The sequence below is a fragment of the Branchiostoma floridae genome, chromosome 14, assembly GCF_000003815.2.
Source record: "Branchiostoma floridae strain S238N-H82 chromosome 14, Bfl_VNyyK, whole genome shotgun sequence".
In the NCBI taxonomy this organism is placed as follows: Eukaryota; Metazoa; Chordata; class Leptocardii; order Amphioxiformes; family Branchiostomatidae; genus Branchiostoma; species Branchiostoma floridae.
Genome location: NC_049992.1, coordinates 12,284,473 through 12,311,532, shown reverse-complemented (window position 1 = coordinate 12,311,532; position 27,060 = coordinate 12,284,473). Strand labels below are relative to the sequence as shown.

Below are 27,060 nucleotides of genomic sequence, written 5' to 3'. Positions count from 1 at the left end.
ATCTGGGGTCCTAGGGCCAGCTCTGATCGGGGTCTCTCCTAGGAGAATCGACGATTCTACTAGTATAGATTGCGATCGGGGATCTCTCCTAGGGCCGACATCCGATGCCTGCTTCTGATCTACCTTGATATTGATAACTATTAGTAACCCAATAACTTAATATTGATAACTCTTTGTGCTTAGTTTTCATTACATAGCAAGGAAACTGCCTTTGGGCATAACTTACTTTCAAATTGTTTGTACTTACAGTATACCTAGGTTCAAGCTGCGTAGGACCAGACATATCAGGATAGACCCCTATATATATACAATTATAAATAAGTTTGTTGTGTTCTTTAACATGCTCAAGATGTGGCTCTCCTCAAACAAGGCTTTAGGTCATATCAGAGAGAACGTCCCTAACATAGGTTATGTACATTTTTAACTAAATCAACTGAGGAAATACTACAGTAGTAGGTAAAAAGTACCTTTTCCAAGGGCACAACATCGTTGCCTGCTAGCTAGCTATAGGGATTCTAGCGCAGAACTAAAGCCAACAACCGTTTATTTGTTTCCCAGTTGTCGGAGAAGGCAGCCCTCCTGTTCAGACAGTATGTCCGAGGGAACCTGTACGACAGGATCAGTACCAGACCCTTCCTCAACAGTGTGGAGAAGAGGTGGATCGCCTTCCAGCTCCTCTGTGCTCTGAACCAGGCCCACAAACTCAAGGTAATGGTTACATGTTGTTAATAATGCCAGGTACTACATCTTTATGTCAAGAATTCAAATGATGTATCAGTTTAAAGGCAAAAGTATAAGAAAAGAATTATGTATGAAATACCTATGATGTGTCACTTAAATCCTAGTATTTTTCCGGTAATCCAAATAAGGTCTTAATGTTTATAATCTATGTCAATTCATATGTAAATTTTATCAATATAGCCATTAGTTTATTGATTCATAAAAATAAATTGATTCATACATTAATCAACTAATTATCTTATTAATTGAAATTCAGTGATATATTTTATCCCTTTGAGTCATGCTCAGAACTTTTGCTCCAGCTCGGGCTGTTCTATAGGCAATTTTGTACTATGCTAACGATAGACTTCTTTGCGTATCATTTGCATTTTTCAAGACGAAATTATCAGGCAAAGGTATGAGGTCGTGGAACTCTGGTTAATGGATATTTTTGTTCCAGGTTTGCCATGGTGACATTAAGACAGAGAATGTGATGGTGACCGGGTGGAACTGGGTCCTTCTCACTGACTTTGCCAGCTTCAAGCCTACGTATCTACCTGAGGTATTGCATTCCTCACATTTCACATAGCAAACAGCAAGGAAGAGTATGTATACTAAAGTACTTAAGGTTTGCATGCCATATGAGTTTATTCTTTTGTCTTTGAAAGTTAAAGTGGATTTCATGTGGTGATGTGTACATGTATATCTGATATCAAATTCAATATCGATGGTTGCACGGATGGACATGACTCCTTCCCTCCATCCTTCCTTATCCTCCATAGCCTTGGACAGATCTTCAGCCGAGCAGCCAGTATCTTCACAGAGTTGATATAGATATGTTTTGCGTGGTCTATGTACATGTGTATGCTAGGATGACCATGTTTGGGAGTACACACCAGAACGTCACTAATGATCTCATCTTTACTCTGCCATGCGTGACCAGCAAACCTCAACCTTCTTTCTCGTATGACTTGAGATAACGGTGGTAGATCTCCATTCAACAGGTTTTTGTAGGATGTGTTCTCCAGGAGATGTTTAGAGGCGCACGTAGCATCTTAGAGTAGTTGCCGTCAAGTTTTTTCTCAAGGTTGAGGTCATAGATAACTGAGAAAATTTGTAGATGTTTCGAATTTTGTAATGTAGCCGCTTTCAAATTATTATTTACCCTTTGTTCAGGACCATCCTGCAGACTTCTCCTACTTCTTTGACACCTCCCGTCGTCGTGTCTGCTACATCGCGCCGGAGCGGTTCGTGGACGTGAGGCAGGAGGAAGAGATGAAGAAGGGAAACAAGATGCAGACTCTCCTGGAGACGTCCTTGGCAGAGGAGGGGTTAATAAACGTCCGACTGGGGGACCTCACGGCTGCCATGGATATATTCTCTGTAGGGTGAGTCTTTTTTCCTGCAGTGTTAGCTGAATATGTGTAGTGATCCTCTGTCAGATCCGATATATGACCTGCCGGATTCGGTGACCTGCCAGATCTGGATACACCTGCCGGATCTGGTGACCCGAATTTGACCTGATTTTGACAAAAGCACTCTTGAAGTTCCAGAGCAACCTGCTAGGGGACCCAAAAAAACACAGCGTATTCTTTATGTCAGAAGCTATCTGCCACTAGCACATCCAGGTCAAAAGATTTTTTTAAAATGGAATTTCTACTGCAGTATTAAGGTCACATACCAGGAGGCCAAAAACTGACACCTACCCACATTCCAAATATCATTGTACACCATCCAGCTATATCACAGAGGTTCTTGAGGTATGCTGATTACAAAAGTCCAGAAACACAAACAGACAGACAAAAAGACACCCACCCAAAACTATATCTCCATTGTTCATGGAGATAATTACATGTTCTATTTTCACACTCATGAGTCAATCTTGTTTATTCATATTCAACATCAAAGCACATCTTACATATCTTCTGCACTGCTAATTAAAGATTAACCACCATACAACCAGACACATAGAAATAGTACAATGTGAAGTACCTACTTGTATAATTTCTACACTTAACTTAATGTACATTTATGCACATCAGTTGTGGTTTGTTTTCTTTGAAACATTTAATTGATGCTTGGATTCAAAAGTCTGTCATGCCAGTATTAAATATATCTTAAGGATAAACTTACCTCAGAAAAACTAAAGGACAGTTCACACAGTTGTATGTCTTTTGTTTGTTTCAGTAGTTGGTGTTTGTACTACAGTCACTGTGGTATCTTTGTATTGAGCTTTGTTCTTACCAGGTGTTTTAGAACACTTTATTTTGTATGGATAATTATCTAAAAAAAGCATTTCTTCCTATTATTATTTCATTACGGTTGGTAAAGCATGAAGCTCTTTACTCTAGAATACAAATATTACAATAATATAATATACATTCTGTTTAAAAATCTTGAAGAACATGACCAGCAAGTTGTAAGACTAGTGCATTTTGATATTTACATTTAGCACATTTTGAACCTTCTTCCTGCAAGGATAGTCTTTTGGCACTTGACTACATAGATTGTTGATAAGAAAAAAGGTCAATGAAAACTCTAAGGAACAATATCTTACATTAAACATCTTTTGTGATCATGATGATCACTGACTTAGATAAAAAATGTAGTACATCACTCAGCATGTATAAAACAACAACTACAAACAACAAGCTCTTAAAACTTATTTTACAGGAACGTTTTTATATCGACACCAAATACAAAGCTTTTTAAGGATCTAAATGTTCACACATGCAACAGTGAGAGAGTACCTTCCTTTTAGATTTCTCCCAGAGCAGCATTTTGCATCATACAATACATGTCATACATGAAAGAGTGTAAGTCAGATTTGGATGGAAAGCCATTCAGTGTAGTTTTGTTTTGGCACAGCCAAAACAAAATTCTGAACTGTCCATACTTAAGGCACGATCATTGTTCAGTTTTTTGTCATAGAATTTTTAAAAAAGCTTTGGATATAAGAAACATTATATCAAGGCTTAATCTTTTTCTGTCACAAAGCTGAACTTGATTTTTGTATGACACATCTACACATTATTGTCCCAAGAACGTCCTTAATCCTGTATCTGTATCTGCATATATCTGTATCTATATACATATAGCTGGTGTACATGTAGCTGCCCTTCGGCATAACACACCAGCCTCGCAGGCATGTGGTGAGGAAGCAGCTGATTATATTAAACTGAACGATCCGTCATACCTAACTTTTGAACATCTATCTGCAAGTGTTCTTTAAAACTATCCAATGAAGATGCCCCTACTGTGCTTGGTGATGACAAATTCCACCCTACGATATATATAGTTCTGGGAAAGTACAAATATTTGAACACCTCAATCCAAGGTTGGTAACTTGAAGGCATGACTATTCCTTGTTCTTTTTTGAGCTAGTATTAGATACTAAACAGTCATTTGCTGTCTTGGACCTATTGTGTAAACATGACCAGGACCTTACAAGACATAAAGGAGTTTCACTCATGCAGCTTGAGATAGACGTCCTCAGGTTCCTCGGGCATGGACCCCAGGGACGACTTGGACGACCCACCGTACGCGTACACGTAGCGACCGGAGGGGTGGTGGTCCACGGGTTGGATGTACGCGTGATCATACTTGTCGTAGTCAAACGTCTGGTATGGCCTGTCAGACTGTGCCAGAAAAAAATATTTTGTTCAATGTCCAAGTGAATAATCAAGAGTACAATTGTCATGTAGATGTATACTTACATGTAGGTCACTGTATGATCCACTTTTAAGTTAGTAAATACATTCTCAAGGTCTTTAACATGCATATGAAGCACTCTAAGGGCACATGTATCAAATTTGTACAGATTATAAAAGTACAGATTGTAAAAGTCTGAAGTATCTTTTTGTACATCCATCTAAATTTTTGGGGTTTGAATTCTTGATATTTTTACATGCATGGTGAGTATATACTTCTCATCTATTATGACCTTTTACAAAAATTGCACAGTTATTAAAGTATGAATACACAGAAGATGAGTTTACATACATCTAGATCGTCACCTCTTCTACCGGCTCTCCTTGGATCCCTCGGCAAGGATTTCTTCCGCTTCGGTACTTTTCTAGGAGCTGTTGGCGGAACCTCGTAGACTTTTCTCCCCTTCTCAACATTTCCAGGGGTTCGTTTGTCCCACCAGCACACTTTGAGGGAGTAGGAAACGATGGAGAGAATGGTCAGGAAGCCAATGGTGGTACAAATCATGATCAGACCCTTGACTTGGTCTGGGTTAAGAACAGAAGATGATCCCTGGCCTGTTACATTTCCAACCGTAGTCATGATGGAACTGCTGTAAGTATCTGTTGTCCAGGTCTGGTTCACTTCTGTGGTAGCCGTTGTCGAATTTCTGGGATTTATAGAAGCGGTGATGTTTTTGGTGTTGGTAGAATTTGTTTGGTTGTATGCCCCGCTTGCGGTAGACAGTGGCGCTTTCATGGTCGTGTTTATTGTGTCAGTCATCAAAACGGTCGTCCCAGGCATTGTTTGTGGGATTGTTTCTAGCATTTCTGCTGTTGTATTTGATACGGATGTGCTTCCTTTGGGTTCAGTACTTGCCATGGTTGATGGTGAAAGCGTGCTGAACTTTTGAGAAGTGTTTTCACCAGTGGTAGTGACTGTTGGCGTACTTATTGTTTTGGAAGGCACTGCTGAGCTTGTTTCAGTTGTTTGCGTAGTTGTCATCGACAAAGTACTTTTCAAAGAATTTACAGTAGCAGTTCCATGGCTTACTGTTATTGTACCACCATTGGTACTTGTGGTGGCACCTTGCTGGGAAGAAATACCATCAGTACCTTTGGAGAAAGTACCTACAGCAGAGCTGACTGTGGTACCACCAGTGTTAAGGGCACTTGTTGAAGGTACCGTTGCGGTGTCAGTAGTCACTGTTTGAAGCTGTCGTCCTATTTTGTAGGAAGGTACTCCCAATGTTGGTAACAGGAGAAAGAATCCGAGATACAGCAGAGGAAATGCTGATCTTGACATCCAGTTAAAGGCTTCCATGTTGTTGTGGAAAGACTATGACTGCAAAATAAAAGATCTTTAATGGTACATTTTAGCTTGATTTCTTATTCATGAACTTGAAAACAAGTTTTATTAGTATGTCTTTATCAGTATCTCAGACTGTTAATTTCTATAGTCCTAGAGTAAATTGTATTTTGTTGCATCATACTTTTGTCATCAATTGTTTCCAGGATATATCTCACCCCTTCACTAATACAAACTCTGTCCCAAGAGGCTACCTCGGCAGGGTTAAGGGTAAATACAACAGCCTCAGTGAGCCTTGCACTTAGCTTGAAGCTTTAGTTCAAAGGGTGCATAGAGTTCTAAAAGTACTTATAATACAATTCTAAGTGATTTAGTTCCTCTCTCAGTGACATGTATAGTTGAACACTATGTGTTGTTGTTTTTAGGATTCTTGCCTCCAAATCCATTTAACCAAGGAATGGGCTGTAACCAGAGAGTTGTTTGCCACAATGGATCCCTGCTCATGTTACCGTTCACTCTTAACCTAGCAGAACTGTCTCCATAAAGATTCCCAAAGCAGCTCAAGACTGTAGAAAAATCAGTGTAGACTGATCGTGATGATACTCAGGTTATTGTTTGTGAACAGTTTACAAACACAGCAGTAATGTGATGTTCTTTGCTTTACGATCTAGACGAAACTTGCAGAAGAACTGAGTCCTTACCTGTGAGGTCTAAGTCACCTGCCACTAAGTCCTTACCACTTCCTGCAACACAAGAAACTCACAGGTGTTTTACGACATCCTGTCTGGGGCTAGCCGCTCATAAATCTGGCATCTGGAAACATTCTTCTGATCTGTGATGACCAGGTGGTCTGTTCTTCTCCAGAATTTAAGGCATCAGTGGTTCAGTTGTGCTGTCTGTGTTCTGCTACCTGTGTCTTCAAGATGCAAGATGAGACATACCAACTCATCTTTAGCCACTCTGCTTTCTTACATATATTTATCCAATGCCATCAAATTTCACAGCAAATAATTTTCTCTCTCACTATTACACTATGTGAACTTACTGATAATATCATATCACCAAACGTAATGGCATAAATGCTACAGATAAGATGATTTTACTTTTCTCACCCCCGTGAGAAAAGTGAAGTGGTCTGTCACGTCTAACTGACACTGTGTACTTTAAAGTACAGGGTGTGTCTGCTCATGCCTTATATGGCACCTAAACTGTGTACTAACTTATTGTCACTTTGCTTGTTGTTCTACAGATCCGTAATATAACACCTCTGGCCATTTTACCAGCAATGTTTACTCATAACAAACCTTTTTAAAGGCAAAGACTGTAAGAGTGCAAAGATGGAAACCACATTGCATTTTCAGTAGTTCACCAGAAAGATTTTCAATTCTTGTCTTACAAAATAACAGTTTTGATAACTGCTTTCCCAAAAAAAGATATGTACTAAGATGCACTTTTATTGGTATTGAGTTTAAGTTGCAATGTATTATCGATTTGACACAATACAGATTGTTTTGAGTCAATGTACAGTCAACTTGTGTGTTTGATGAAAATTCAAGGAGGGTATTATGGTACTTTTCGAAATGAAATGAAGACATTTTGTTTGTTATATTTGTCTTGAAAATGTACACTGCATTGCTGTTTTAATTCTAAAGCAAATCTCTTATTTTAATAAGATATGTGCACCTGTACTGTGTATGACCTTTGACATTTCTTCAGGAAAGAAGCGTAACTGAATTCTTGTCTACTGATCATGCAGAAAGTGGTGTACAGAGGCTCTAAAAGGAGTTCTGCCTTAACTGTTTTGGATTGTTAACTCTAGTAAAAATAGTAAACTCCACCATGATACAAGTGTGTTGTCAATCCCCTAAAGATCCGTCTGAAACAGATACACATGGTTAGATGGGTTTGAATTCTCACCACGTTGAGGGGTGAAATGAAAAGGGTATAAGGTACGCACAAATATTGTGAATGCCAGGGAAATTCTTGGTCAATGACCAGAACAGAGAACACATTTTTTTATCCAGGGTTTTGTTTGTATATCAGGCTCTCTATACAAATAGAATATGTACTGTTTTCTCTGAGTTGTCAACCTTTAACATATTAGCTAAACTAAGGGGCCCATATGATTGAATAGCCATACAAAATATGAAGACAACTCAATCCAGTTATTGTACGTGTTGACACACACACACGGATGCTACCCAAAACGTTCTTGGCGAAGGTAGCCAATCATAAAATGAACTTATGTTTATGATATGAATGAGAGCGTATTCTTGAACAGACTTTACACACAGGAAATCCTGCCAGTAGTTCCAAGAAGAGGTTTAACTTCATGGGAAGCCTTTGTTTGCTCAGGATCTGTACTAAATACACACACAATGGAACTACTTGTGCATGTATGTATGTGAACTTTACTAACGTGACAAGTGACCAACACACCAAGTATGAACCCAATCCATCCAGCTGTTCTTGAGTTACATGTATCTTGTTCACTGACAGAAACACACATAAAGGCTACTGAAAATAATGATAACAATAATAATATTATGATACAATGTAATTTATGTGAGATAGCTTCATTCAGAGCTTTCAACTGGAAGGACTGACTTTATCAAACTTTATCATATATTTGAAAGTGAAACAAAATTTTGTTGTTTTGCATATTAACTGATTTATATAATTGGTTTAAACTAATGATAAAATTCATGCAATGATGAAATGTGGCCGCACCACTGCCGCACCACTGCCATGGTACCGCCATGGTACTGCTATAATACTGCCATGGTATTGTCGTGGTACTACCGGGCTACTGCCCTGCCACTCTGTACTCTGGCGGTAAGAAAATTGTTTTTGACATTGGCCATTTCAGTATGTGTGCTCAAATGAATACACAATGCATCCACAGTGCTGCTATATTTGGTTGTGAGACTGGAATGCTTGTCAAATGAATGAGGGGGTGAAGTCTGCTATCCCTGATTGCCTTGCTTTGCCTTGTTTTGTTCCTCAGATGTGTAATAGCAGAGTTGTTCACGGAGGGAAGCCCGCTGTTTGACCTGTCTCAACTTCTGGCATACAAGAAGGACGAGTTCTACCCCAAACATACCCTCAAGAAGATAGAGGATGAACATATTAGAGTATGTGCACTCTGAGTATCATACGAATCATTATGAATTTTACTTTTTTGATCAACAGAATGTATGTGTTATATAAACTGCGATTGACTGCTTCCATGGCCATGCCCACCTCCATCAAAGTGAAGAGATTCAACAAAAGAGTGCAAATATATGGCAGACATGCAGTCACTCTCATTGGTCTTACCACTGATTGCTATTGTGTCATTGGCTGAACAGGTACAGTAACTTATGATGGACAGTCAGCACCAGTCTGTTTGTCTGTAAAGATATTGCTTTAGACATATTAGTTAGTAATTATAACTAAGGGTTAAGAAGGTAAAACATATTACTAAGTACATATGATTGCTAACCTTTTATTTCTGTTTGCACGACTTGCATGCTAATCTACTTGATTCAATCACTTGATATGATCCAGAGTGGTGAAATTTGTGCATATATTTTGCTTAAAAATGCATTTCTCTTCTCATTCCAGGAGCTTGTAGAACATATGATACAACAGGACCCAGCCAAGAGACTGTCAGCTGAAGAGTATCTAAAACAGTGGCAAGGTTTGTGATAATAAGTATCCTGTTTGCATGAAAATTAATGAATGTTTCATTTGTAGATCACTATTTTTGTCACACTTTTAGGATCCAGCAAATAGATGCAAAGAACATTGTTTTAATGATGCTTAATTGAAAGATTTGATGACATGAGTGAAAATTTCACACCTCAAACACCCACTAACGACATTCAGTGGGTGTGCAGTAATGATTGAAGGAAAGGCAATTCTGTTGCAGTTATACCATGAAACATGCTAGAAGGCCTGTAGTTGGACTTGCTCATTTGATGACACCTACATTTTGTTGTACATGTCATCATGTATCAATCATATTTGTACTTACGTATGTCATATATCATACAGGTCCGTCCATAGCCTCTTGAGTCATTGAGTGAAAGCAAAATCAATTTCCTACAATTTTTGATATTATAAGAAATGCCTCTGCCTCTAGAGATTTGCCAAAAAATAAAGATTTCAGTAAATGTCTTTTACAGTAACTACAATTTATGAATTCCACAGGGAAAGCCTTCCCCAACTATTTCTACTCATTTCTGAAGCTGTACATGGGGAGGTTTGCTGGCACACCTATCATGGCACCTGATGACAAGGTGGCCAGGTATGGTACAACACCTGTCACTTTGTGATTCCCAGTGGTATATGTCATATGTGTCCTTCTGCTGTGTGGGTCTTTAGTGTGTGAACAACTCTATTATATTACATGTATGTCTCCTTGTAGGAAGTGAATCTGTCCAATTGCCCAAGAGCTATGTACTTCTTGTAGAGGTCTTAATTTAGTAGCTGTATAACAAGTACATTGTGTATTTTTTTAGACATATTACTTCTTTGGTCAACACTGTGTAATGTTAATGTGGTTTTAACATACTTTCTTGTATCTAATCACAATGTTGGTTTTGCTATTTTGAACACAAAGTACTGTCAGGTACATTTGTACAATATCATACACATGTACAATGTACCTACAACTGTACAGTGTCTACAATAGTATACACAAATCATCAGGGAAAGCTAGACCTCTTCAAAATATACCCAACTCTAGTATCTCTTTCCGTCACAATTATTTTCTAAACTCCTTAGGTATACTTTGCTCTCTGCCCTTGCACAAGATTTATTTCTTGTTTTCTCTTCTGTATCTTTTCCCTCTGGTATTTCTGTTGCCTTCTCCTCACATAGCTCAACTGAAATGCCCTCTGTATTCACTGATGATAAAATATCAAGGTTAGACTCCTTTGTGGTTTATCATTTAACCCCAAACCTGCATGATCACACTTCCACCTCTTTGTTCCTCTTTGACTGAATATATCTGTTCTGCACAGCACATACATTGTAACATTGTCTTTATTGTCATAAGCTTGTATTGTCTGCTTTACTCATATTTTGTTACTTAATAAACATCATGCAGATTTGAATGCCTTCTAGCTAATAACTAGCTATAATATCTTTAATTTACAACTGACTTCTTACATCATCATTTTTAAGATTTCCATTTCTTGTGGACCATTTTCATTCCAGAGGTTTTGCTGTATCATGAAAATTTGTCTCACGTTTTGTAGATACGTTAAGATGAATTGTGTTTTGCTAGTAAAATCAAATAGTCACCGAGTATGAATTCATACTTAAAGCTTTTATTTGCCAGGTTAAAGAATGACCTTGACAAGATTCTGATGAACTTGGTGCAAGAGGGGGATGATGGGAAGGATGGGTCAGAGGTCATAAGTGACACAGCAGGACTGGTAGTTATCATTTCCCTCATCACTTCAACAGTCAGGAGCCTCAAGGTCAGTGCATTGCCAAAAAAACTTACAAAATCAAATTGTTTATTGTGACTTTCCCAAAAATATTTGATAGATAACCTATTAGGAAAAAGAAGTATGATACATATCTGTTATAATGTTATATGATATTAGTTTTGTACATCTGCAATAGGCCCGCGTTTGAATCCCATAAGCTAAGAGACTTTTCTACTCGCCTCTTGTATATCACATCTGCTGTTACAATAAAACTATCATAGAAAATGGTCACTTTGAGTACTCCCAAGTCCAATGAAACATGGCTGTAATATTCCTTCCTATATCCACCCGTTGTCCAGTTCTGTGTGTCCAAGCTGATGGCTCTGGAACTGCTGTTATCCATGGCAGAACATGTTCCTTCTGACATCATCCTGGACAGGCTCATTCCATATATGGTAAGAATATGTAGATAATGTGGGCTAATTCCAAATATGGTAAGAATCATTGTACTGTAGGCCCATTCCATATATGGAAACATTTATTTGGTGAAACATTTGTTGAAAAATATTAATTAAATGTTGACAAATTTGCATATTGACTGAATTATCCAGTATTTATCAAATAAGGAAATGATGGTCACCATGGAAATTGATAATCATTGTTAATTAGTCAGAGAAGAGTGTTTTAAGACTTGGTAGATTTTAGCTATTCATAATTTGACTCAATTTGCTCAGTAATAATGAACATTATTTGAGTTATACAGCATGTATTTGCCATTTACTAGAATCTAGTATGTTTTATGTGAGTCTGACACTAGTCTTGGAGTATCAGGATCATCCATATTACGTTAATATTCCTCTGCAGCTCTTCATGGTGAACGACCCATTTCCTCATGTCAGAGCTGCAGCACTGAAAACTCTCACTAGGTGTCTCTCATTTGTCAAGACGGTACCAAGAAGGTAGGACGAAGTTCTGTACTATATGTACATGTAAATTACTGTAATTGTAGCAGTTGTTCTGAGCTGCCATTCAGTAAGATTGTTTGCAAACATTAAGGAAGCATACTTGCTGAAATAGTGATTATGCTTATTGACAATTTACACTCGTATGCAGTCAAAAATGTGCTTTGATATATATTTGGATTTTAGATGCATTTATATAACAATTTGAAAATGTTTCTGTATACTTTTCTTTTCAGTGATGCCAACATCTTCCCAGAGTACATTCTGCCCAACTTGGTTAGTACAAGCTCTGACCTTTTGATCAAAAAGCAGGATTACTAACTACTAGAACTCCCCATTCTACTGTACAATCATGTTGCTGAGTTATAGTTCTACACTGTATGAACTTCTATCAGTAAGCAGAAAGTTCATTTTGTGTTTGTGTGTAACATTATGACTCCAACAGGTATAATCTCTTTAATGATAGTTTTGCTGATGTTTACATGTTCATTACTTATCTATAAACATTTTGATATCATGCTCGTGTTTATTTTTATTTATTCGCCTTTTACAGTCCCACTTGACACAGGACGAGGTGGTAGCTGTCCGAGTGGCGTACGCAGAAAACATCGCAGTGCTGGCAGAGACGGCTCTCAGGTCAGTCATAATCGACATGTCTCTTCATGCCTAATTAGAATCGTAATCAATTGTTTTAGTTAATCCTAACAGTTTTATAAGGGTGACGCAATTGCAAGGGAAAGGTGTAATCAAGTGGGGGATAGTAACAAACTCATGACACACAAAAATGTACAATCTGGCACTAGGATTTCCATTGTGTTGCTATGGTTCAACTGCAAATTTAAAACAAACTTACTTCAAACCCCTAGATGTCATGAACTGAAATGAATTTTATAGTGAACTCATTTGTATGATGTAATGTATTGGATATTGTTATAATAATCATTTTTTACCTCATCAGGTTTTTAGAACTTGTCCAGTTGAACCAGGGTTCTGACCAAGACAAAGACAATGATGTTGTGCAAGATCCAAGTGTGCAGTTCCAGGTATGCCTCAACAATTACCATTTGCATTTCATTCCAAAAGGAACTGATAATTGCTGGCACTGGTCAAAGAATCATGGCATGAAATTGTGAAAGATATGTAATTTGTTGCAAAACCTCAGGGAATGAGGTATTTATTACATGGTAATTGGCATTTCACCACTGCGAGGTCCAATTTATAATGAACTGTACATTGTAGCTGAATTCAGGAACTGTGGGGAATTATACATCACTGACAGTGGTGTAGGTTTTCTATGTGTTTTTCTAGTTAATCATGAGAACACTGTGGTGCAGTGAAATAGCGTATGATCCAGGAATTTTTCTGATTTTCACTCCAGGGTAGCTACGATACAGAACTACAAGCCCTGCATGAGATGATCCAACAGAAAGTGGTCATTCTACTCAGTGATTCGGTGAGTAACTGCAGTTGTGTGACTGTAACTTCAACCTTCAGATAAGATAACATGTTTTACACTAGTACTGTAATTACATTATGTAAAAATGTTATAAAAGTTCCTATCCTTAGTTCATATATGTATTAAAGTGAAAATGATACGGGTGAAAGGTGGACTTAGTGCATGATAATATTTTTTTCCTAAATCGGAATGAATAGTATGACTTCGATTTCAGATTTTATTTTGTTTATGTCTAATTCTAAATGACTATTATACAAAGGCCATGTATCTAATATGTAGGAGTGTTTTTTTTTCACAAACTTGAATGTAGTGCAAGAATTGCAAAGCTTTGTTTTTGTATTTACAGGAAAATGCTGTGAAGCAAACTCTTTTGGAAAATGGTATCACCAGATTGTGTGTGTTCTTTGGGAGACAAAAAGGTAAAAACACTCAACTTCTGTCAGTACAGTATGTTATGCTGTATAGAAAATACAAAGTATTGTATTGTCAAAATTTTCACTTTTACTGTAGAGCAATTTTTCTTCGACTTTCCCTTTTCAGCCAATGATGTGCTGCTGTCACATATGATCACATTCCTGAATGATAAGGTAAGTACTTTTTAAGACAACCCTTTATCAAATTTTATTTTACTTTCTTAGGGTATAGCTTGTGTTTTTTTGCTGTCAACATTCGTATCACAATATTCAATACTTTAGATGACTAAGACTTAGTAAATGGTTTAAAATCCATTCTACTTTCTGTACCATTCCTTGATGTTTCAGGTTTAATATCTTCATTTATTACTCTGGTAGATCTGACTAATTTTTGATTAATGATTATGATGTCATAACTGATGTGTAATTGCCTGAAATGTATATTACAGAATGATTGGCACCTGAGAGGAGCGTTCTTTGACTGCATTGTGGGCGTGGCTACCTACGTGGGATGGCAGAGTTCCAGCATTCTGAAACCTCTACTGCAACAGGTTTGTAATTTGGGAATTAACTTGCATTATATTTGCATTATGTACCAACTACAATAATAGGCAGTTACTGTACTAAAGTAAAACAAAACAAAAAAAATTCTGTTGTGCTGTTATAGTATAAAACAGATAATTGTTGTGATAGTGGATGGAACTACTGGTATAAACTATATGAAGAGAAGCATCTCCCCCCTCCAAAAAAAAAAGAGACAAAAGATACTGCTAATTAAGACTTTTTTCTTGATGTTATGAAGTTTGGGTGTGAAACCATTTGAATTTTCATTCTTTTGCTAAGGTCCTCCAGCATACATAAAATCATTTGTATTGTATTTATCATTCATTCATACAAACATGATCTGTAAAATGTTACTTACCCCTATTCCTTTTTTTCTGTGTTTTCTGAACCAAATTTGTCTGTGTTACTAATCAAGAACTTTCCCTGTAACCACCTGACACACGAGTACTGTGTACGTTATATTCAGGGCCTAAGTGACACAGAAGAGTTTGTGATCTGTAAGACCCTGAATGCCCTGACCTGTCTGTGTGAGCTGGGACTGCTACAGAAACCCATGGTCTATGACTTTGCCTCTGATGTAGTTCCCTTCCTCTGTCATCCTGTAAGTACTTAATCTTCTTTATTCAATACAATATTCAGTATATAATATCTATTTATTTTCAACATTGATTTTGGATAGCATTTACACAGTATGCCCTTTTTAGTGAATAACTTTCATTCATCTAGATTTGGCTTGAGATGTTATGAGATCCCATTCCATGTGTTTACCTGTCCTTGGTGCTGAACGATTCTTGCAATAACAGGCAGAATTTACCTTTCCATGGTACTGAATGGCTTTCACTTTACCAAACACAGTTTCTATACCCATATTACATAATAAATGACATTTCACATTATGTACATATAAGAAAGACTTGCACTAGCATTCACAAAAAGAAGATAATTCATGTTACGCTGTCATCACAAGCTGGCTAAAATCTTTACTTCATCTGTCAACTAGTTGCTGGTTCTTCTAGTTTATAACTTGCATTTGAATGAGTCTCAACAAAGTAACATACATCAATGTATGGAAGGAAAATCTGGTGCCAGAAGATGTCCTTTGACCTTGACCTTTGACATTATTGTAGAATGCGTGGATCCGCCATGGAGCGGTGGGGTTCATCTCAGCCATGGCGCGGACTCTGAACGTGGCTGATGTCCACTGTAACCTCATCCCTAAACTTGAACCCTACATCAGGATGCCTATCGTACAGGTGGACAAGGAAGTAAGTCTAACTTTAAAAGATAATGATAGATGTAAGAAAACAGGGAATACTAAATGAAACTCACCTCCTTGACAAATCCACATTGTTTTGGATCATTTTGGAAAACATGTATTCTTGGGGAAGCAATATTAGAAACACTATGTATCTTATGAGTATCACTCAGGTTTTCCGGAACAAATATGATTCTTTGATTATTAAGCTATCCTTGAATTCACGTATACTTCATAACAGTTCATTTACCAGTTATTTTTATTGGAAATTCTTATCAAGATTGTATATGGTTTGTACACTCACCAGCATTTGTTTGTTGTACTGAACTTTGTTTTAACTTTCTCCCTGCTAAGCATACTTTTGGTACTCAATTTGTTTAGATACAGCATGAGCTAGCAAGGAAAATGTTAATATACCATTATGTACAATATGGTTGAAATGAAATAAAAAGTATATCAAGCAGCACTGACTTTGCAACTGATGTTTCTCTACACAGGTTGTCCTACTGAGTGTTTTGAAAGACCCTGTCCCACGACCGGTGTATGACTACAGTCTACGGTCCCAGCTTATTGAACCGCTGTTCGACATACTACAAGACAGGCAGCTGCTGCGGAACCTGAGCACCAGGAAGGGGGAGAGACCTGTCTACAACCCTCCCGAGGACGCAAACTTGGTACAGGTACGTGTCCCAGTGTTGAAAGACTTCACCCACTACAGAAACTGCACTACTCCCTCTGGCAGAACATTCAGAAACTGCACTGCTCCCTCTGGCAGAACATACAGAAACTGCACTGCTCCCTCTGGTAGAACATTCAGAAACTGCACTGCTCCCTCTGTCTGAACATACAGAAACTGCACTGCTCCCTCTGGCAGAACATATGGAAACTGCACTGCTCCCTCTGGCAGAACATATGGAAACTGCACTGCTCCCTCTGGCAGAACATACAGAATCTGCACTGCTCCCTCTGGCTGAACATACAGAAACTGCACTGCTCCCTCTGGTAGATCATTCAGAAACTGCACTTCTCCCTCAGCAGAACATTCAGAAGCAAGATAACTGAAATTATTGTGAACTTTATAAGTGTAAGAATCAAGTAGGAACAGTCTCCTGGCTCCCGGGGTTTTGATCCTGCGCCAAACTCAGGCCGCCAGCTCAGAAACCCAACACGCTAACTGCTATGCCAAAAGGTTTCAGACCCCATGGCATGGTCAGTTTGGTGGCGCTTGAACCCCACTGTTACAAGAGTCTAAGTTAGAGTTAAATGTGTCATACAACTTCATGTACAAGTAAAGTAAGTTTAAGGCCACATCATTTCCAACAACATCTACCTGTCTTACATGGAAAATAATGTTTCTAATATTTTGTTGTTCTGTGAGTGTCTTCTAATAGCTTATGATGAGCCTGACTTTTTTTATCACTACTCTTTTACAATTTCAGCTCCTGAGAAAGCTGAACTCACAAGGGATGACAGAAATACACGAAGACAAACTCTTGGTAAGTCACAGTTTTGAAAAAATCAAAGCATACAAAAGTCATGTACCATACAGTCAATTTTCCCTTTTTTTATTGTGTGTATTTCTTAGAATCCTAAATGTAGTCCTAGTTCACACAACTTAAGTGTAGATAAGTTTCTTTTGAATGTTGTTAACGGTATCTAAGCCATCTTAGAAAAAAAAGATGTGCTACAGATAAATGTTCATATGTTACACTTAGTCTTCAACTTACAACACATGTTTTGATGATGAAGATATTTTGGAGTAGTATGATCTATTGTGGGCTTGCCTGTATAGGTGCTCAACAATTGTAAATACAATAATCACTCTGACTCACTCATTCAACTCCTGAACCATTTTTCAACCCGTCACTCAACCCGTCATGATCAACTACTCCCCCATTCATTTCTTTCACAGTCTATGAAGGACTTCATGTTAAAGCTTCACAAGTCCAGAGCCAACTCATCAGAGAACGTCACCAGCAACGATGACGATGAAATGAACCAGGCAGGGAAGCTGAACCTGGGAACTCTGGCTAAACCTGTGACCCGCCGCCATGCCGATCTCGTCAAGATTATGGAAACAAGATCGGACAGCACAAACAACAGGCAAGCAAGGTGGGAAACTCTTAATATATGTGCTAAGCATTCAGTAGGATGGCATAGAGCGATTCCATAGCCCACCCTTGTTTGTCAAAACATACATTTGCAAAATGAAACATAAAAATGAATGAATGAAGACCTTTATTGTACATACATACCCACTGAGTTCAGTACAGATCACAACAATAAAAATGTATATTTAATGTGTAGCCAGTCTCTCTTTGGTCCAACTGCTACTTACCATCCTGTCATTGGTTGAACTGCCAATTGTGATGAATTGTCAGGATTTGCCTAAGATTAGAAATTACATTATGTGAGTCGGCTAAAATCCTAAAAACACCTTAAGCATAATCGTGGAGATTATGTAATGTATTGTATTTTGTCTACACAACTGTTTTGATAAAGTTTGTTGCATTTGTTTGAATCAAACCTCAGACATGCAAACACTTTTTCAGGGGTTCAAGTAAAAAGAGACCAGGACCTGAACTATCTCCTATGGTAAGATGCTAAATGTTGTTTCTTCTTAAACTTACATGTATATCAACTGTTATCATTTCATAATACAGAATACATAAAAAATGTATAGTATTACTGTTCAGTGACATCACACCTCATTGTCTTGCCTTGATGTCACCTTTTATTATCTTGACAGAATGAAGAGTGGCAGAGCATGTTTGGTTCCTCGTCCAGTGAGCCCAAGTCTCTCCCAGCACAGACAGTTAAACCTGCCTTCCAGCCGGACCCGCTGAGTCAGAGTTTGAACCAGCCAATAGCAGCTTCCCAGGGAGCGGCACAGCCAACGCACCAGGTCAGTTGGAATCATCGTTCATTTGCGAAATTTTGTCATCTGAAATACTGTATGAATAGTCCTCATCATAGTCATATGTCAGGGTTCGTGCCGATGCACTGCCATGTAGACAACGTATTGTTCAAGGTAGACAACATATTGGACAAAAGATAATTCTACGGTAAAATTCTGTTGCAATTGCTGAGACAGATAAGAAAACATGATAGCTTTTACTACTGGTTTATGACCATATGATTATACCAAACTTTGTTTTTTAGACCAAGACAATCTCAGTGAATGCCCCCATCAGTATGAGCCAGCTCCAAGCCAGTTCTGATGCCGGAGGATCTCCCAAAAAACAACCACCAACAACAGAGAGAGTTCCTGAAACTAGAAGCACCAATGTACAGGGTATGCCATTCTGACTGTCACAGTCTTCTTTTTATAAGGAATTAGAAAACTTTTTGTGTAAAAGTAACAAAAAAGTATGCTTAAAAGGCATTTCCTTTCCTTAGATAGGATGTACATGCTTGTAATCTAATGCCATTTTCAAGCACAATTTGATGGCATTATTTGAATGTCTGTCCAAAGTGCAAACCTAGTAACACACCTTTAAGGCATAACACACAAGGTTTGTACTTAAGAGTACAAGCTGCATATTCAGACAGATTTATATTATCCACTCACAGGACCCCTACTCTTTTTGATAAGTGTGATGGGCTCTTTTACATGCTTAAGGTGTGGCATTCTTCAAATGTAAGACCTCCATTTAACATCCAAGGGATGGCTCTAACCAAAGTTGGTACTCATTTGAACCTGAGTAAAGTGAGGAAAGTCATTTTGAGCGCAATTCACAAGGGCACAGGGCCGGCAACATGTCAACAGATTTGATCCCAGGACCTCTGGGTTATGGCCCTGCTGTTTCACCACATGACCATTCTCATTGTAATTTTATTTAAGTTTGAGGTGCTTAGAGTTTGTGTCTTTGAGTTTAAGCAAGCTTGTACTGTTTCTCCTTACAGTTCGCCATGCCACATGTAAGATGGAACTGCGAAGGTTAGTCCAGCACAAGAGGGAACAGTTTGCTGCAGACATGGCCAAAAAGACTCTGATGGAGACGTCTGTGTGGGAGACCAAGTCCCCACCCCTGGGGTGGAGACCTAAGGGGCAGCTGGTCGCACATCTGCACGAACACAAGGCCTCGGTTAACAGGTACGTTCGGTTATTCCTCGGGGCTGTCTCAAGGACCCGTCCTTCCGTCAGAAATTTAGGACAGAAATTTGATTGTTGGGACGGAAAAAGAATTCACTCCATCCACCCCTAAAATCTGAACTTCATAACTGATGAAAAGGTGTCTTACTAAGCTTCAAATGACAGATTTAGCAAGAAAATTAACATGGGCTGAGTGGGAGCTCAGGGAAAAAATTTAAAGCCTGTTATTCCTTCTTTTGTATTCTTCTATTCTTCCAGCCTTATTAGGATACAATGTTCATAGTCCCTCAGAGGGTGAATGCTAGTCATTAGGCCAACCCAACCTGTACAAGTGACCACCTCTTCATAAGAACCTCCTGGCCATTGTGCCCACTTTGTGGTCCCTTTAGATAACGTTTCGTATTGACCCAACCATTAAGAATTCTGTCTGAAGTGCATACCTGTCCACTGTGGCCTTTTCCTTTGCACAGGTACTGTTAACAGGTTTAACTGTCATTACAATGAACAATGCATACAAAAGAATTAAAATGTCATTACAAAACTGTTAACATAATCTTTATCTGTATTAATTCTCACAAAGTCATGATTTTTATGTTGAGCGTAACCATCAACTGTAGCCATTTCCTTTGCATGGGTACTGTTAACAGTTGGAATTGTCAAAAGTATTCAAACGGTGTTACAAAACTATTAACGTAATTATTATCTGAAGTAATTCTCACAAAGTGTGATATATACTTTGTCTGACCCTTGCCTCTTCCCCCATGACCTCAATGAAAAGCGGCCTGCAGGCCGATTTGAGCTTTCATTAATAAATAAAGGTTGAAATAAAGGGCTCCCTTGGAAATCAGTTACCACGTTAACTGAAGGGACTACCCTAAAGATCAATAAATAAATAAATAAAAAAGAAAGTCATTACTTTTATTTTGTGCATTATATTGTCCATTTTATGCAGGATCTCAGTCAGCCATGATCACCAGTTCTTCAGCACATGCTCCAACGATGGCACGGTGAAGATCTGGGACTGCCAGCGGATGGAGGGGAAGGGTGTGACCAACCGCTCCAGGGTGACGTACACCAGACAGGGCGGTCAGATCAAGTGTCTCACCTTCTGCCAATCATCCCACTCCGTGGCCTCAGCTTCTGACAACGGATCCATACAGGTCATCAGGTAAACCATGGAGTTACCTGGACGTACAATATGTACATGTAGTTAACGTTCCTTGGGACCCATTTTAACAGTGGGTCCAGACAGGTTCTGGAGACTGGACCCTGAAGGCTCAAGTTCTCTAGGGTTCAGAACCCTGAGTAAACCCATGGTCATTTTGGGTTCCAGAACCCACAAATTTTTATAGAGGTACAGTTTGTACTGGCATATGGAAAATTATTGATAATAGCATTTCCCCAGACATCTCAATCCAATGCTATATTGGCTTTAGTTTCGTTCCTGGGCTCCAAGATCCTTATATATATCTTCTCAAGATCCTTAAGATATCTTCTCAAGATCCCCCCTCAGCTACCATTCCAAATATGTTTTGTGATGTCTCTCACCTTCATTCAAACTAGAGAGTGAAGAATGTTGGAGAGTGACACAGCCGGAATTAAACTCACGGCTTCTAGTTCCATAGGCAGGGCTACACGCTTAGAAGAGCAGCAACATGTGGCTGCTGTAGTCTACAGAATGCTATCCCAAACATGACGGACTTCGATCATGGCTCCATGACAAACTGATACTGTACAGCAAATAAGAAGTTACAACACATTCTGTATGTTCAAATCACGTAAACCACAAAAAGTGTCCAGTTATCAATCTACACAACTTGTTGAATGTTCCAGAGTTGAACCAGGGACCCCCAGAATTTCCATCTTACATTCGAGGGAACTGGACCTACAGGAAGAGGGGTGTGTGGTGGACATGAACCACTTTGACACAGGTACTAGGCAGTTGCAGTTTTTTTGTCTATTCTTTAAAATTAAAGTGTGACAGGACTGGCTACAGCCACTTTCATGAAGTTTGATATAGATTTAATGTAGTAAGAGGAGAAATGAATCCTTGGCTTGGTCCAACCAAATGATGAATATATAAAAGAAAGGTTCTCTTTTGGGGTCGGAATTTGTCATGAGGGCTGCAGTGTAAAAAATTAGTACAAAAAAGCCCTTTTCCCAACTATGCATGGTTTCTTAAGCAAAGAAATGTAAAAACTGCTATAGTAATGATGCAATTTAGAATACAGATAATCCATTGACCAATGTGAACAGTGTCAAAATTAAATGTAAGTTGTGCCATTTCAAAAAGGTGTTGAATTGCAGGAAGTGTATAAAATTCTGTTAGTTTAACTCACAAATTATATATTCTAAATTAAAACATTTATTAGTTAACTTGGTTTCCAAGCTTACAGATTTCGGAATCAAAACAAGCAAAAGACAATTTGTTGTTTTCATTACAGGTTCCCAGTCAATCCTGGTGTACGCTACTGTCCACGGGAACCTGGTGGGGTGGGATCTCCGAGCTCCTGGCGAGGCCTGGAAGCTCAAGAACGACCCCAAATATGGTGAGTCTTTGTACTTTAACGTACTCTGCAGAATGGTTATGCTATTTCACAGTTTAGTGCTGGGAAGACTTGTTGAAAATGCTGTTTAACAAAGTCCATCAGTTTGTGCTTGTCTAGTCTCACATGTTTTTTTGTTGTTTTTTTCTGCACAGGTCTGATCACATCATTTGCTGTGGACCACAAACAGTGCTGGCTGGGTGTCGGTACCAGCAGTGGTACCCATGTGTGCTGGGACCTCAGGTTCCAATTACCCATCTCAACTGTCAATCATCCCACAGGTAAGTTAGTCATGTAACTCTGGTTATCTGATGGTAGACTTCCCTTTTCCTGATGTACTGTACGTACCGGAGGTTGTAACATACGGAGTTAGCTTCAGGAAGGGTATCTGGCTATGAGACCCCCGCTTCAAATCCTTATAAGTCAAGGTGTTTTTTTTGTCTGATCTCCTTGAGGTCAGCAATCAGACCTGAACGACATCTCGCTATGTCCAACCCTCACAAGACGAGGAACATCGGATGCTAAACAAGATAGAGAGACTGTATAAATGTACAGGAGTGTACCAGCGTTATCAACCCAGAATTGAAGTGTTCAAACAGTTGTTTTTTCCTAGGTCTCATTGACAGTAAGGGCTGGTCAAGTTTGTTGCAAACGTAGGACATCCTTGGGATACTAGTAGTCGTGCATGTGTTGTACAAAGTCCAATTATGATGATAGTCTTTTTATCTAAAAGTCTGCCTTGGATGCTCATTAGTGATTGGTGATGATGATGATACAGATGATGATGGTAATTTACCATGACAGGTGCCCGTGTGAGAAAGCTGTGCATGCACCCGACCCAGCAGTCGTGGGTGATCTCTGCCGTGCAGGGTAATAATGAGGTGTCCATGTGGGACATGGAGACTGGAGCCAGACAGATGACACTGTGGGCCAGCAGTGCTCCACCTCTATCTACATCACAGGTGGGTAGAGCTGGTAGATACATGCCATTTCCTGTCGCATCACAGTAGCATTAGTGAACCTTCCCTCCTAATCCAAATTAATCCCTTTCTTTATGCCTAGGTTACACATAGCCGAATTTAGCTCCCGAACACCAGCCGACCCTTAGCCGACTCAGGTCGGCTGGTGTTCGGGAGCAGTCTGACCACGCCTATCTTTTAGCGCCGAACATGTTCCAACCATCTCCCGACCAGTAAATGACTTACTCCCAACTGTGTCCCGAATGCTAACTAACCTATTACCAACCATCCCGACCTCTAGCCGCAGACTGCCGAATCACTCCTGACTGATCCCCAACCGATTGCCGACCCTTTTCCGACTTGAAATAGACATAATCAGCGATTTTCAAAAGAGTGCTGATTTTTGTTTTTAATCAAGAATGTCCTTTGTTCTATTTGTCACCTTTGTTCTATTATCACCAAGAGATCAAATTTAGATCACATATAGCTCCAGTGCGGCATTTATGGGTCTTTTTGCTTTTGGCTGGATGTCGGTCGTGTGAAGTTCGGGAGTGATTCGTCTACGTTCTGGCAATAGTCTTTTTGCTTGGGAATGAGTTAGCAGAGATTTGTCTAAGGTCTTGGGGTGAATCATTGGTAAGTTGGAAACAATCTGGGAGTAAATCAGCAATGTTTATGGCGTGGTTAAGATTTGATTTGACTGCTGACTTACTCCCGAACACCAACCAAACACTAGCCGACCGTGCCAAACACCAGCCGACCACCAACCGACCCATTCCAGAGTTGCCGTTCAGAGCCGAATGTTTTGAACATTTCAAAACATTCGGATGGAGCAGCCGAACACCAGCCGACTTAGCCGAATGCCATCCGACTCAGCCAAACGCCAGCCGACTACAGCCGACTATGTCCCGAATCACTCCTAAACCATAGTCGGGAGAGAGTCGGGAGCCAAATTCGGCTATGTGTAACTTTTGTGTTTGTGCAATCTGTGAGTAGACAGCAAATGTTTCTCTTTGGCACTTTTGGAGAAACTTATTTGCTAAGGGCACTTGTGAAGGCTACATGTATGCCTGGGTTTACACACACGTTTTTGAGTCGACTTGGAGTCCACTAAGCCAGAGTTGACCTAGGAGTTTCCATTTACGAAGGAGGCTACAAAGTGACTTGGAATGCCCAGCTACACTGGTGGTGTGATACTTGCAGTATTTCCTTGCTTTGGATCATAATTGCACAGCAAGGCACCCAAAATTTTCAACAGATACCAATAACTTATGGCATATACACTGTAGTTTTGCGCCCATATATTGCATAAAACACTGTGCTAAGTGCATTCACTAGAGCATGGTTACTCAAGACAATTCCAGGAAAAGGGGACTTTTAGTTAACCCTTTAAATTTCTATTTACACAGTCTGGCGGTGTATAATCCGAGTCAACTTGAGAAACGTGTGTTTAACCCAGCCTATATGAACATGCAGGTGATGAACACTCAAAAGAAGTAAAGTATTTCCTTGATTTGATTTTCAGGCCTCCAACCATTCAGTGTTCGGCATGTACTGCAGCCCTGGCGACGGCAACCCCTTCCTGCTGACAGCAGGGTCGGATCAGAGGATACGGATGTGGGACTTGGTTTACCCTGACAAGTCCTACATTGTGGCAGCTGCTGCCAATGATCCAGTCATGTCAACATCTTATGTGTGAGTCTCTCTGTGATTTTAGTGTACATCTGCACAGTTTGTTTCTACAAGATATCAAACATGTACTGGGCTCATTTTACCATAGCCCCAAAATTTTGAGTTTGCAGAAGGAGCAATTTTTTTTACAATTCGGCATGTTACAAGAATACTGGCTAGATATCATGTATCACATATATCATGAAAACCATAAATGAAGTATAATCTGTGATCAAGCCTCGAATACATGTAAGGTCCTAGATACTAGTGCTTCAGACGATGTTCTAATAACTTGTATTTTAGAGCTTAAAATGAGCTGGAACAAAACATTAACGTTTAGCCTGTGCCATTTTTAAGTTAAGGAATACATTCTGAAAGACTCCTCCAGTGTGTACTGTTGGGACATTCGTTCACGTATCTGATTAAGTGTTTTTCATGTCTTTTTTATGACAGAGCCCGAATGATAGACGGTACGGAGGTGGTTCAGGAGGCCAGCAGTAAGCCGAGGGGAGGGACCAACGAGGACGTCCCCAGGAGAGGTCCGGACACGCCCCCGGCCGGGCACCAGGACACGGTGACGGACATCGCTGTGTGCCAGGTGGCACAGTCCCTCATCCTGTCCTGCTCCAGGGATGGGGTCATCAAGGTCTGGAAGTAGTACAGCAACTGTAAACTCCTATAACGATGGTTTTATTTCTCGAAAAACTAGGTTATTGCAGTGTTTTACCTTTACGGTAAAAATATTTCTTTACATGCATTGTAAACAAATATTTGTGATGTCGCAAGGTCATCAAGAAATAAAACTAGCCCAAAAGCTTCAAAATCTACAGTACTTACACATGTAGGTACATGTGCTATAGGCCTATTGGCTGCACTTGGGCAATCATGTTGTATTGATGTCATTTGAGGCACCAGATCTTCAACATACCAGACTAAGGACCATCCTACCAGGAGATTATAGAGCACTCCTACTTGTAAGTAGAGATGTTGCAAAGAAAGCAGTTGGTCCCCTAAGATATATCATGTACATGTGTATTCACGCTATAAAATTCTTGTGAAGTCCAGTCCTATACCTGAAGCCATTTTGCATGTGTAAAAAAAGTATAATCTGCATTGTTTTGAACACATCAAAAATAGTATATAATGTTGTCTGAGTACTGATCAAGTAGTCCTGTACATGTAATTTGTAACTCGAGGATGGTTGATCCAGTCAAAATCATGATGCTTCAAATGTTATGGCTGAAGACAGACAGTATCATATTCGTATGTACATGATTGTGTATCTATTGTTTTCATTGATTTGATGAATTAAAATGAAAGGCCTTCTCCAATCTTGAAAGTTTTATTATGTATGGCACAGATGCCAAAGCATACTATCAGCTATTGTCAAATAATGAAAAATAAAAACAAGTTCTGTATGATAGTCATATTCAGACTGCTTGCTTTGTACAATAAGAGTATGTTGTCTTGAGTCCATACAAATATTATGTGTATTGTATTACATGTAGTTACTATTAGTAAGAAAAGCGGTATATCATAAATTTGCACCAATTTCTTAGTCATCATCCAAACATACATGTTATGTTATTTTGCTGAGAACAAATAAAAGCTGTAAAACTATACCACTGGTGTTTGTGTTTAATAGTCGGTTCACTGAGTAACTAGTACATAATTAAAAATGATTGAACAAAGAAATGAACATCTTAGCTTAATGAATGAAATGCATGATGAACAAATGAGTTGATGGAAGAATGACTTCAACTAAGTGATTGTTCAGTGAATGAATCATTGTAAACATTAATGAACGAATGAAAGGAAAAAGTGAACAAAAGTTTGACGACCCCATATCTTCACCTAAGAATATTATTAGAAACTGCAAATCGCCTAATTTCCATACTATATGGCTGGAAACTCAGTTCTACGTAACTTTGTTATGTCAGAAATACGAAATCTCTTTTATCTATCAATACATTTGTTCAGCCCCTGCTCACAGATATGCA

General features: G+C 39.1%; 2 protein-coding genes across 3 annotated transcripts in view; one reads left to right on the top strand and one right to left on the bottom strand.

Annotated features, from left to right (window-relative positions):
- LOC118430302 (phosphoinositide 3-kinase regulatory subunit 4-like) overlaps nucleotides 1-26,682 on the top strand; it is a gene marked incomplete in the record, with an annotated part of 28,708 nt that extends 2,026 nt beyond the window's left edge. The window contains 33 exon segments of one of the 2 annotated variants that reach the window (XM_035841047.1): nucleotides 559-708; nucleotides 1,181-1,282; nucleotides 1,897-2,108; nucleotides 8,723-8,849; nucleotides 9,322-9,397; nucleotides 9,910-10,006; nucleotides 10,582-10,626; nucleotides 11,045-11,186; nucleotides 11,498-11,593; nucleotides 12,003-12,097; nucleotides 12,337-12,376; nucleotides 12,654-12,736; nucleotides 13,059-13,143; nucleotides 13,479-13,553; nucleotides 13,903-13,975; nucleotides 14,097-14,143; nucleotides 14,419-14,520; nucleotides 15,000-15,134; nucleotides 15,661-15,798; nucleotides 16,286-16,468; nucleotides 17,228-17,284; nucleotides 17,701-17,900; nucleotides 18,341-18,383; nucleotides 18,538-18,693; nucleotides 18,951-19,083; nucleotides 19,695-19,884; nucleotides 20,837-21,052; nucleotides 21,718-21,815; nucleotides 22,329-22,433; nucleotides 22,586-22,711; nucleotides 23,235-23,392; nucleotides 24,915-25,084; nucleotides 25,514-26,682. In XM_035841047.1, the coding sequence (XP_035696940.1) occupies nucleotides 559-708; nucleotides 1,181-1,282; nucleotides 1,897-2,108; nucleotides 8,723-8,849; nucleotides 9,322-9,397; nucleotides 9,910-10,006; nucleotides 10,582-10,626; nucleotides 11,045-11,186; nucleotides 11,498-11,593; nucleotides 12,003-12,097; nucleotides 12,337-12,376; nucleotides 12,654-12,736; nucleotides 13,059-13,143; nucleotides 13,479-13,553; nucleotides 13,903-13,975; nucleotides 14,097-14,143; nucleotides 14,419-14,520; nucleotides 15,000-15,134; nucleotides 15,661-15,798; nucleotides 16,286-16,468; nucleotides 17,228-17,284; nucleotides 17,701-17,900; nucleotides 18,341-18,383; nucleotides 18,538-18,693; nucleotides 18,951-19,083; nucleotides 19,695-19,884; nucleotides 20,837-21,052; nucleotides 21,718-21,815; nucleotides 22,329-22,433; nucleotides 22,586-22,711; nucleotides 23,235-23,392; nucleotides 24,915-25,084; nucleotides 25,514-25,718 (3,960 nt within the window). 2 annotated transcript variants of the gene reach the window in all.
- LOC118430353 (mucin-5AC-like) lies at nucleotides 2,593-7,597 on the bottom strand. Its single transcript, XM_035841192.1, has 3 exons — nucleotides 6,417-7,597; nucleotides 4,723-5,751; nucleotides 2,593-4,358 (listed from the first exon to the last, which is right to left on the bottom strand). Exons 2-3 carry the CDS (start codon nucleotides 5,728-5,730, stop codon nucleotides 4,185-4,187), a joined length of 1,182 nt encoding a protein of 393 aa, XP_035697085.1. The 5' UTR covers nucleotides 5,731-5,751; nucleotides 6,417-7,597; the 3' UTR covers nucleotides 2,593-4,184.
- Nucleotides 26,683-27,060: the final 378 nt, after the last annotated feature.